General features: G+C 35.1%; 1 protein-coding gene across 2 annotated transcripts in view; it reads right to left on the reverse strand.

The window, feature by feature from the left end:
* Positions 1 to 2,183: 2,183 nt before the first annotated feature.
* The window catches only part of PLXDC2 (plexin domain containing 2), a 251,285-nt gene continuing 241,220 nt past the window's right edge, over positions 2,184 to 12,248 (reverse strand). Inside the window, exon 14 of one of the 2 annotated variants that reach the window (XM_030264549.4) lies at positions 2,184 to 5,670. In XM_030264549.4, the coding sequence (XP_030120409.1) occupies positions 5,554 to 5,670 (117 nt within the window). In that variant the 3' untranslated portion in view covers positions 2,184 to 5,553. The remainder of the gene's footprint in view (positions 5,671 to 12,248) is intronic. The other variant, XM_032746647.3, reaches the window with a different exon arrangement.

Consider the following 12,248-nt stretch of genomic DNA (forward strand, 5'->3'; position numbering starts at 1 on the left):
GAGACTGTTCCTGTCAGATATTTTATTCTACTTGGCTCAAGTGTTTTCTTCCCCATAAAAAATTAAAAAGTCAAGAAAATCACTTAAGATTTGACAATAAACTGATAGTTAAAGGACAGTTTTAAATTTATGATATTGTTTCAATCAAGTCCAATCAGCTCACAGACTTGAATGTTTTATCCGTGCTCCAGCCGTAGGGATACTGGCTGCTCTGATAAAATTAAATTGATTTGTTTCTCTCAGTTCTACACAAGCTACATCCTGCTTTGTCATATTTGGCTTCTGATAAAACAGTACTGACAGTTCCACCTTGAAATGCTGCCTGTGGCTCAAGCCTTTTTTCCCTAAGGAGTGACATAAACCATCCATGAGATGAAATAAGGACTCATGTAGATTTAGACAGAAGCTAGTGCTTCTGATGACTAGTTTTTAGTTTAAAATTATAAAGCTGGCATGAAGGAATACCTCATGTGTTTTCACTCAATGCCACTGGCACACAGTACCAATGCTCTCTAGGCTGTAAAGAAGGTTTCTTGCTGTACCTTTAGAGCATCTGGGAATACTGAAATTCCTTCCCTTCTGCATTTTCCCCTTCTTCTTCTCCTACTCCAAAAAAAATCAAGACTCAAACCCAATGTACCATTACATCCATAAAGAAATTAGTAGCAGGTATCAGTTCTTGAAATCTCTGTCTAAAATATGAAAATTAAGGTTAATGCTACCCTGTTGCATTAATTTCTGGAGTTTTGTAGGCTTCAAGTAGTTCTCTGCAAGAAGGCAGAGGCACATGTGTAAGGATTCCATTGGTCTTCCTCTGAACAACAGTGCTTGCTGCTGGTCTTTCTCTTCACTGAAGGTAATAAATTTCCCTAGATCAAAGCTGTTGATCTGAGCCAAATTTGTGATCTATTCCAGTTCTGTTCTCCATGGCTAATACTGTGGACTTTGTAAAGCTGAGATATCTTCTATATGGATGTCAAATGTTGTCTTTACACAAAGCTTAATTGCTTAGCATCAGAAACTGATAACATAGCCATTACTTTATCCACTGTATGCACTCAAGGTAAAAATTCCCTTGGATGATCTGTGAACTGGACCATGATCCAACATGGGCTACTCTGAATGCTTTGGTCACTCACCTACTTTGTGAAAATCTGCCAGCTCCTGACAACTGCTTGTAAAATCTTGTTTAGAGATCCTATACAAATGAAATTATGTGTGTTATAGTTTAGAGTTTCTTTTGCTTAGCCAAGAGGTTGTCTAATAGAATATAGAAATATTCCCTTGTTGTCCTTGGAACTCTTTTCACTTTACAAAAAAGAATATCTCTTCCATGCTCACTGGTAAACCAGCTCACCCCTTCCTTTTCCATTACTTCCACATTTGAATGGCAGACTAATGGTGCAACTACTCAGCTGTCTCAGGTACTTGTGTAGTGAATTTTTATGTTTTGAACTCTGTTGAACAAGAAATATGGTGATTTTTGCAAAGCTAAATATCCTGTTCAGCTAATGCAAATTTAATTTGGTTTCCACAGTTTCTCAAAATACAGTGATGTATTATCTTTTCTCCCAGAATTCCAGCACACACATTAGTTGTAAAATGAGCTTGATCTGAAACTAAATTATAATGTTGCAGTGAAGTAGGTTGTTACTTACAAGACATCTATATCATTTGCTGCAGAAATTGTAGAGAATGAGGAGGGCAATTATAAGAAAAAGAAGAACACTTTCATATGGTGTTCTGTGGAAAATTGACTCCCTTCACAGGAATCCTCAGAGCAGAAATAAATCAGGGTATAGACATCCCTCAAGTATAATGTTGATGGGTATGGAAGAAAAGTCCATGAAAAAAAGGTCTTCTGAAAAGCCTTTGGATGGTATGCAACAAAGTATAACAAAATTTGAGCATAGAGGAGAAAAATACAAAATAGCTGTTTCTTGTGAAAATCTGTGTTCTCTTATTCCAATACATCATGGGATGTATTGGAAACATAGAAAGCAATTAAATAATCACATCATTATAATTAGGCACCTGTGAATTAAATTACAATTCCACTTCAGCAGTTCCACAATTTCTTAATATATGAATACAATATTGGAAATGCTAGGGTCTTTTTTTCCAATAATTTCTGTGTGCGTTGATACCTATATATCAATCAATCACACACACACACACACATATATATTTACATATATATCTGATTTAATGTTTCATCTCAATGAGATTTGAAAGCTACTTAGTAATATGCCTTGAGTCCTTAGAATTCAAATTTTCCTTTATCTCTGTGGAGGAGGATGAGCTGAAGCAGAGCACTGATTGTGTTAGGCATTATGGAACAGTTGATACTAAAATGGAAAATAATACAAAAAAAATGTGACAGATCTTGCAATAATTAAATACTATTAGATAAATAAATGTATAGGGAAGTTTAAGAGTTAAAATAACTGTTTGGATAAATGACTCTGTAAACAAGCATTTTTCTGAGTAAGATTCAAATCAAGGACCACTGGGAATGCTAGTGAAATCACTGTTTCAGACATTTGGATGAAAATTTATGAATTGTTGGAAAACATTTCAGCTGGATTTCTGAGAGAGGGCTATATGACATTTTTTTGGTCTGGATCAATTAAACCTGCTTCTTTATAAAAATATAGGAATAGGATTCTCAGTTAATCTCAATATTTTATCAGACCTCTAGATTAATGTTTGCATAATTTTTAATGTGGCAATTTTAATTATTAAAAAATTAGAAAACCAGATGGAATTACAAAACAGCAACAGATTACTTAATTAACTTTTGCCTACTGGGATAAATAGAACATACCACAGAATATATCAGAGCAGACACCAATGAGACACTATACATCCATTAGTATGCAGGAGATTTTCTCTTCAGATAGCAGTTCTTATCAGACATATGCCTATCAATCTTATTAAATAAACCCAGCAACACCTCATGTTATAATCCACAGCATATAACATCATGTCAAAAATCTGAACAAGTATTCTATGATGCTCCCTGCAGACCAGTGAAATCTCCCACCTAAGTACATGAGGGGGATAAAAATGAAAAAAATATTTGCTATTATTGTATGAAGTAGTATAACATGTAAGTTAGTCTGCAAATACTAACAAACATCCTTCAGCTGAGAAGGAGCCTAAAACCAAAAATAATAAAAACATCAGATTTTAAAATTGTTGACATATTTGTCTAATCATATCACAAATACTCTGTCAGCTCCATTGCGTGACACGTATTTCATACCTGGGTAAAAATAGGAGTGAATAAAATGAAAAGCAGACCTCTAAATCCATAATAATATAAATCTTCTTTACTTATATGAAATATCCTTTGAACTTATTGCAGTACTATGTGGAATTTTGCAAATTCTTAGTATAATTTGCAAAGATGTTCTCTGAAATAAAAATTATTTCAAACAGGATTCCAGAAGCTCTACAATTGCTTCTTTTGGAATGAACCCCAGCTGATAACTTCCAAGACTCCCAGAAAAATTGATGATAATTATTGCACACCAAATACATTCCTACATGATGTGCACTGATACCTTTTTATTTAATAAAAATGAGTGTCACCATATATATGTGCATACATTTGGTTATTGCTATCAGAGCCTGAAAATTTAAACCCAGCCTATTTGAAAAAGGGCTCAGCAGACCCACACAAATGGAAATGACTACTTGCCACAGGTTTTTAACCAGGCTTCAAGACAATGTGTTTGTTAGTACCTTCAGATTAATATCAGTTAGTTTTTGAACAGTTTCAATCTCATGCTAGATGATTCAAACCAGATGAAAATAAAAATGTTTTACCCAAAACAAAAGAATACAGAAAGTACAGTATTGTAGTATTTACTGAACAAAATAACAAAAATCATGTTTGCTTTTTTTTTCTTTAACAGCATTAAGTAATCAAATTTAGGCCATACAAGCATCAAGAAATGTAAGTAACTGTACTATTAAGGTGGTATCTACAACTTTTTTTTAACTGCTCAAAATCCAAACCCACAAATGTTGTATACCTCACTTAAAAATCATTCAAGTGCCTTGCACAGTATGTAAAAAAATTGATAGTAAATGACTGCTATGAAACGTACATGCAGTACCTGAATTTTATATTTCAATACCTCAGGCCCAGATCATCAAATCATTTAGGTTTCCACTCCTCAGGGAAGCTCTGAGTCTCCATGTATATTAACCCCTTCCCTGAAAGGAGTAACTGTTTTTGATGGTGTGAATTTATAGTGTTGTCTTTCCCTGTGCAGGGAGGGAAAGGGTCAATTTTATAGAAAGAATGGTTCCAATAGGCAGAAAGTTTATGGACTGCAACTACATGAACCACCTTCCCTACACAACATAAAAATATTCTAATATTAAGGATTATTTTACAACTCAGTGGAAATATGCAGTAATGCAATTCATTTCCTTTGTCTGGATGACAAAAATGCAGTCTTAACAGTCACAAGAACCCGCCTTGTGTTAGCTATAAAAAAAAATATATTTATATATATATTTATGCAACTACTATGTGCATTAAACAAAACCACTGTATGAATCAGCAGGGTTCAATAACACTTGTATCTGAATCTCTGGAAGGGGTGCATTGAAGTCTATGGTGCTTCTCAGTGAGGACTCACAATGAAATGGCAAAGAATAGAAACCCATTTATTTTAAATCTTATTTTTCTTACCCCATTGCCTAAGAAATGGTCCATAAGCTCTCTGGCAGCTAAAAGGATCTGTTGCCTTTACTTCAACCTACTGTTGAGAAATGAAAAATGCACCTTAATACAAATCTGATAATTCATTTTTTAGTGAACACTGAAATCAAAGATCAACCAAACGTCATTGTGAACTCCCATGAAATAATTCCACCATCATGAAAATTCTCTGTTGTCTTCAGTTTTTACCAATCTGCGTATCATGAGTCGTTTAGCAGCCTAGTAATCAGCAACGTACAAGAAACATTGTATTATTCCTGGAAAGCATTTACATTGTGACTCACTCAGGTTGGCAGGTCAATTTAGAATTGAAAAGTGTATTTCACATCTGTTTATATAAATGTTGGAAAATTCCTTTTCTTCTTTACCTGTCTTAAGATACTTTTCTCAATCACACTGTGATCAATGCCCTTTGCACTGAAATGGTACAGATTTTTTCCTCAATCTTTGAGATAATAGAGAAGAAGACTTGAACCAAAGGGCAACACCCTTGCGCACCAAAGCTTTATTATGTTTCTGATTACTGTGCATCCCCACACCTAAAGCAATTAACATGGCACTTGTGCCATAGTTCTGATACTGTAGGTGTCCACTGACAAGTGTTCTGCATGAACCATTGTGTCTCAGTCCACTAACAAAAACTACTGTGCAGTAGTAATCTGGTATCTCAGATAATTTTTCTTCTTGGACAAAGTTTATCCAGAATCTTCTTTCTATCAGGCTACAGCAGCTTAGGGCTCCTTTTCTTTAGAGAGAGGCAAAATAAATGTCTTACACCTGTAGGCCAGTACTGGTGTTCTGTCCCAGAAATTTTAGCACTGCTCTGATACGATGAACCCTTCTTTTTCTCCCACTGGTTCCACCTCAGCATAGGCAGGATGTCCAGAGCCTCTTCTGAACTTCATTGCTGGCCATCTGCTTGGACGTCGCTACAACAGCAATAATAAAAGAAACTTTTATGAAGGTTACAATAAACTGTTAATAAAAAGATCTAACAATATCCTGCAATTTTGACCTGTTATACCAAACCACACTCCCTGTAGTTATTACAGGAATAGAAAGGCACACTTCAGCAGCAGCAAAAGTCAGAGGAAATAATACCTATTCTTAAATTTATAAGGGATGACTGTTCTCAAACACATACACAATTACCACTACTCTTAGCAATGAAGAGGATGAAATAGCTCCTGTCTAAAATAGTTGATTATTGGATTTGCCACATAAAGAAATGATGCTCCACTAACCTCTAACAATCTGTCCAATACCCTTCCTTTCTAGTTCTGCATAGGAATTTTCTAATATACTCTATGCCATGGGAAAATATGTGGCAGAGTTGACAGGAACTTTAATAAAAAACAATATTTAGGATAAAATTCTGGCATGCTTATGCAGGACTCTCAAAATAATGACTTCCTATTTCAAGTGCCATAGTTTCTACTTGAGTAGTTTACTTTGATGGTTCAAATAGAACCAATGTTTTAATTTAAACTCTTAAGAACTTTGGGTACAAGAGCCTTAAGAAGTCCTAACCAGTTTCCATTAGTATCTTGGGTGCCTGCTTTAAAAACAGCTAATAAACAGAAAAAAAACCCAGTTATTTTATAGGGCAGATAAAACAATTCCTGTATTATTATGATATCTCTAGGGAGGAAAAGTGCTTTAAACAATCTTTATTCTCAAATGAATTAATGTCAGGCAAGGCTCAGATTTTGGGTGACCACTCTGAGGAAAATAGGGAAACTCCTTCATAGAGTCAGTGAGAAGAAAAATATTTCCTAATAAGATTTTTCCCTATTGAAAATTTTATCTTCTAAATATACTGATTTATTTCTCTTTGCTGACAAGAGTTACAATCTGCTTGGAAGGAAGGCTAGAAGATACAACAACTTATATAGAAACATTGCAGGAAAATGAGAGTCGAATCAATGAAAACAAGCTACAGCCTATATTTTCATTGACAGCTCAAAAGTGGAATAATTTCACTTTATGATCTTTATTATGAATATAAACACTGCATTTGATTTTCTGTCTCTATAATACCCCATTTTTATTTCCTTTCAGTCGCAAAGGAGACTTCATGCTGCTGAGGAGTGTTGTTGGTGGCCATAGCATAGCCACAGCCACGTTGTTTTGCTGGGACTCATGGCGCTGTTGGGCAGGACTCACTAAAGGAATCTTGAGGTGTCAGTGAATCTTGTTCCCAACAAACCACACAGCTGACTGCAGGTTCAGCACAGAGTCTTCCTCAGTGACTATTTTCAGGAAGATACCTCATAAAAGCAACTGCTTCCTTTTCCTCCCGTTGCACTGTCAAGTTACTTTTGAGGCATTCAGAGTTAAATTCTGTTTGGCAGGCAATTTAAAAAACCAGACTTTTCAGTGCAGCACCTTCCTACAAAATAGAACATTGTCTTCTTTAATGGATGTCTCTTCCTAGCAAGAAAATTTAGTCTATTCAAACGTTGGAGAGTTTTTTCTACCCAAGCTTGATTCTGTGTGTTTCCAAAATTAAGAAGGACAGTGTGGTTACTGCTAAAGAAAAAGGGTCATATTTTGTTCTCAGGCTCGCTAAAGTAAATCAAGAATAATGCAATTAAATGTAAAGGGTTTATTTCAGATTTACACTGGTACAAATGAGAAGCAATTTGCTGGAGAGGTCTCTAATGAAAAGGGAAAAGGAAAAACCACTGGAAAACTAGCAGGAAAGAATAACTAGAAACAGTATCAAATGGTGACTCTAAGGATGAGCTGGGTTTTAATGTACTAAGTTGCTTCCTAATTTAATTTTAAGGTCTACCTATGATTACTTACTACTTCATTGCTACATTGATGATAGATACTAAATTTACCATTTTGTACTACTCTTTCTAATTGGCCTTTCCAGATGATTAGTTATGGAACAGATGTGTATCAGTTTTAATGATACAAGCCATAAGACATAAATATGAGTTGTTTTTCCAGAAATAAAGCAAAAGACTTGAAGGTCATCTCCTAATATTGCAGTTACAGTTTTCTGTGGTTTCTTGTCACATCTGAGGTGAGATTTTCCTTTTATAGTGATAGTTTAATTTCAGCTTCATTACGTGCGTGTTGACAGTTTTAAAAGAGAGCAGTGACAAACTATCAATTCATTACCTTATGTAACCCCTTGAAAGTTGCAAAAATACTTCAGCTTTAACTGAAAAAAACTAAAGTAAGTTGATAGATATTGGGAGATACAAAGTTCCTTCATTTGCTGAAGCAGCTCAGGAAATACTTAATGCACTCTTCCTCTTTTTTCTCTGGGAAGACTAAAAAACAGAAAAAAACCCTACCCCCAAACCAACCAACCAAACAAAACAAACCAAAAAACTCCATCAAACCCAAACCCAAAGCAAGCTGGGTACTTAATTAAATAATTATCAAATTTAGCAGGAAAAAATAGTTTTTTTCCTCTAGAATCAGAACACATAAAGGAAATCCTCTGAGCTGCGGCTGGAGAGTTGTAACTCCTTCCTTTCAGGGTATTAAAAAGCAGGAAAACAGGACTAGTATTTTTTTTTTTTTTTCATATTTTGAAGCTTCCTTGAGTTCACTATTTTAAGCAATGAAATTGAGAGAAAAGCACTTGTGACCCTACATGACCAGGATGCAGAAGAAATATGTTGAGATGCAGGAAAGTAATTTATGATATGTATTAAAAAAGTTAATTCCTATTGAAGATCAGTAAGATAAAAGGAAAAAAAAATCCAGCAGTTGGATAACCCATGGAAACTGAGGTCTACCTTTCATGTTTCCTACATTATGTCTGTCTGCTCCATTGCTGGTGTCTGTGCAGGATGTTTGACTTCCTGCAGCAATACAAAGACTAAAATAAGTATATTTATATCCATCTTGCAGAAGAGACAGAATTTATACCATTTTTCTTCTGTGGGAAAATCAGAGGGGATTCCACCTATTAAAACTAAAGGGTAGAAACTGAAGTAACTTCTCACTCTGGTTGCAAGAAAAGATTTCCAAGTATATTCTTCTTTTTGATCAGTTTCTTCTTTTGACATCTTTGAATAGCAGGGATTTTTGAGCCTCATAGGGCCCCACTTATCCATGAAAATAATATGATCTCATTTAGACATGTTACAAAAAAGGGTTTGATACATATCTGAGTGCAGTTGATTGTATATAGTCTAAATAAAACCCAGTTGTTATGATCTAAACAGGGTTTCTAGTGTTAACAGTTGATGATTTTTTTTAGGGTTGCTAGCTGTAGACCATCTTATTTCCTGCTGAACAGTAACCAGTACTACAGGATCAGTTACAGCAGGATGGACAGTTGTGGACAGTTGTGTTGAAATACTGCTATCTGAAGACTGATGCCCTGCTTCTGAGAGTTTTTGGTGCTGACATTATTTCTAAAATGTATGCAATTTAACACTTTTCTTCTAAGATGGTAATTTATCAAAAGCAATATATATATGTTTTGTTAGCTGCAGCAATTTTAATCTTTTACATTTCCTTTCATACATGTGTGAAAACAAGTTACGACCAGTGCTGGACTAAAGAAACTTGGCAACAGGTGTTACATATTTGATATTCTTGCATCCTAGCCTCTATTATCACCATCCCATCCTTAGTCTATATTTCCCTGAATACACAAAAATGGAATGATAACAATTCTGTACAGATCTGCAATGTCAGAAGAGCAGTAAAGGAAAACAGTAATGAAATATTTGCCCCTCTGTCATCTCAACCCTGCCACACACATTTTGTTCTGAAAGATTTCTAAAACACTATCAAAAGTTTCTTTGTATATTTCAACCAGCATAAAATCCAAGAGTGCTTGTGCATGCATCAGGTCTTCATTCCTGAGTATACTGAGTATACTGAATATAAATACTTGACATAACATGAGAAGGCCAATCTTTCAAAGTCTTGACTCTCCAGAGCTTCCTAGTAAACTTCATTTACCACTGAACTACACAAAAGCTGATGTTATTGACTACCTTTTAGACTGAATGGTCTGGCACAACTTTGTCCCCTCTATGTATTGATTTTTTTCTATATTTCAATCTTTCAATAAATTGTTAATAAAAAGATCTAACAATATAACCAGTCCTTCCAGAGGACTGGTTCATTGTGTTTACTGAAGGCTGCATCTTACATTTCCACTGATGTCAATTTCTTTGTCTAATTCAGGAGTATAGCCACATTTAAATCTATTTAAAAGCTGTATTCTTTAACCACACTTGGTCAAGAAGGCCTGCTTAACCCTGATGATTTGGAAATATGCAAATATGAGTTATCAAAATTATGGATTTACTGTCAAAACTTCAGAAAAACTGTTATGATTTACTAAAATAGATTAAGAAAAAGGGAACAAAACTAAGGTGTTACTAAATGACTAAATGTTAATTCGATATTATTCAAAACTCATTAGTCCAAGTACTTGTCCAGTGTTAATCTGCCTCAATAGTCAGGGATTGTGAGAAGATCTTTCTTTTACCAATTGCCTTGACCATAAAATGTATTTTTGTGCTTAAAGTTATCTGAAATTTGTGCATTAGTTTTTAATGTCTTCAAGAAATACCCAATTTATTTGACAAATCACAGTCAGAAGTGGATGAGGCTACAAATATCTGAAACTATATTTCTGATATATATTCCCAGGAATAAGAAAAGAACAACTGCCTGATACCATATTAAATTCTACTTTGAAGAAACTGTTCTCAAACAAGGATTGCTTCTGACTTAAGATTTATAGAGCCATTTTCAGGCTTCATTTATTTTTCTTTTTGATAGAATGACTTGTTTAACGTATCTTTTTGTGATTTAAACCATCTCTATAACCTTTTTTGCAGTCTTATGTTCAACTGAGGAGCTGGCTGCTGAAGGACGAGAAACAGAATACCTCTTTCCTCTACACCTTTGACTTTTATTGTCAGTGTTGATTATTTATTTTAGTGCTTCTCCCTTGTGGTCTCTTTAGGTTTCCCTTGCTGAACTGCTGGTTCCTGCTGAGCTGGATAAGCTTTGGAAAAATAACTTTACTATCAGTAGTAGGCAATGACAGTGAGATCAATAACAATACTCCAAATGCCAGGATACTGCAGGACTTTGAAAGAAGAGAAGAATGATACCTGCTCTTTTCTATTTAATCATCATCTTAATGAAACACAGTTCAGCCTGAACATCTGGACAAAAGCTACTTGATGACTATGTTAAACCTATTTCAAACTAAAAGCATAATCCCCTATAAAAAAAAATGGCCCATATCCCAGAAGAAAACAGCAAAGCTGTGTGTGCTCCATCAGCTGGCTTAGGCAGCTGAGGATCTTATTCTTTTTACAAAAACTCTTCTTTTTCTTTAAATCTGTTTCCTGTTTACTTTTTGTTTGTTTGAAGACACACTGCATTTGTGACGTTAATGCAGAAACCTGGAAATGGTACATGGAAAACATGGCTGGATGTTAAATCTGGCTCTTATTTGTGGTGTGCTGTTACAAGCAGAGAAGTAAAATGGTGACCCAGCAATGCCCATTTATTTTCTGAGTTCTGAAATACCAAGAACTCCAGCATTTTAAACTATTTTCTCATATTTTCTTCCACTAAGCAGACAGGGGGATGAGCAGAAGTTTAAAATCTGAAGAAAGTCTACTGCTAGATGTGTGTGCCAGTGAATGCTTTCAGATACAATCCCCTATACAGCCCATCATAAAAAAAACCCCAAATCAATAATTAGTTATTTCTCAGACCACCCCAGCTAGGGCTCAGTATTTAGAAATCATCCTCAGTTCATGCTAAGAGTCTGCATACTGTCAGCTTGAAGCGAGGCAGAGTTAAATTACAGGAATGCAGATCCTTTCATGCTGGTAGGTCTTTATGCTAAAAATCAGTCCCAACCTTATTTAATTTACTAGCAAATACATAATTTAAGTTAAATCAAGGACATAAGTTGAATCAAGAGGAGTCAAAGTGCATTCTCCATGCTCTGGTCACACACTATTATGTATTTGCTGAAGATCTGCAGCCATTTCTTCTTCCCTCCTTGTCTTTTTCCTGAAGGTCACTCCCTGGCTTGATAGCACCAGTTCAACTCTCTGTGTGGCCACTTAAACAGATCCCTGAAATTAGCCATATTACACATTAAATAAGCAAACAAGAAAAAAAGACATAGGTATGTACATGTGTGTGATGTAAGCGTACACGTATGTTTCCAAGCAGCTGAACCAGCAAAATAAAGCTCTGACATACCTCCAAGGAGGGAACTTGAAGGCAAAAGGTGTGACCTTCAAAATAGGATCTTAACTCAAAGGAATGTTAATTTTAAAGCACAAACACCCACACTGCTCTTCGGTGTGTGACATATTAACTACTATTAATACGTACACAGCCACTAATACATAAGCTCTGAACTCATTCATATTCTTACAGCTTTGGACTTATTAACATTAACATATGTTAATAACTTTTGTAACTATAAGGTGAATAGAAGAGAAAGGCTCTTTTGCCTGAGGTTAAGAAGTCCTAATTT

The sequence above is a fragment of the Taeniopygia guttata genome, chromosome 2 (genome assembly GCF_048771995.1).
Source record: "Taeniopygia guttata chromosome 2, bTaeGut7.mat, whole genome shotgun sequence".
Classification (NCBI taxonomy): domain Eukaryota; kingdom Metazoa; phylum Chordata; class Aves; order Passeriformes; family Estrildidae; genus Taeniopygia; species Taeniopygia guttata.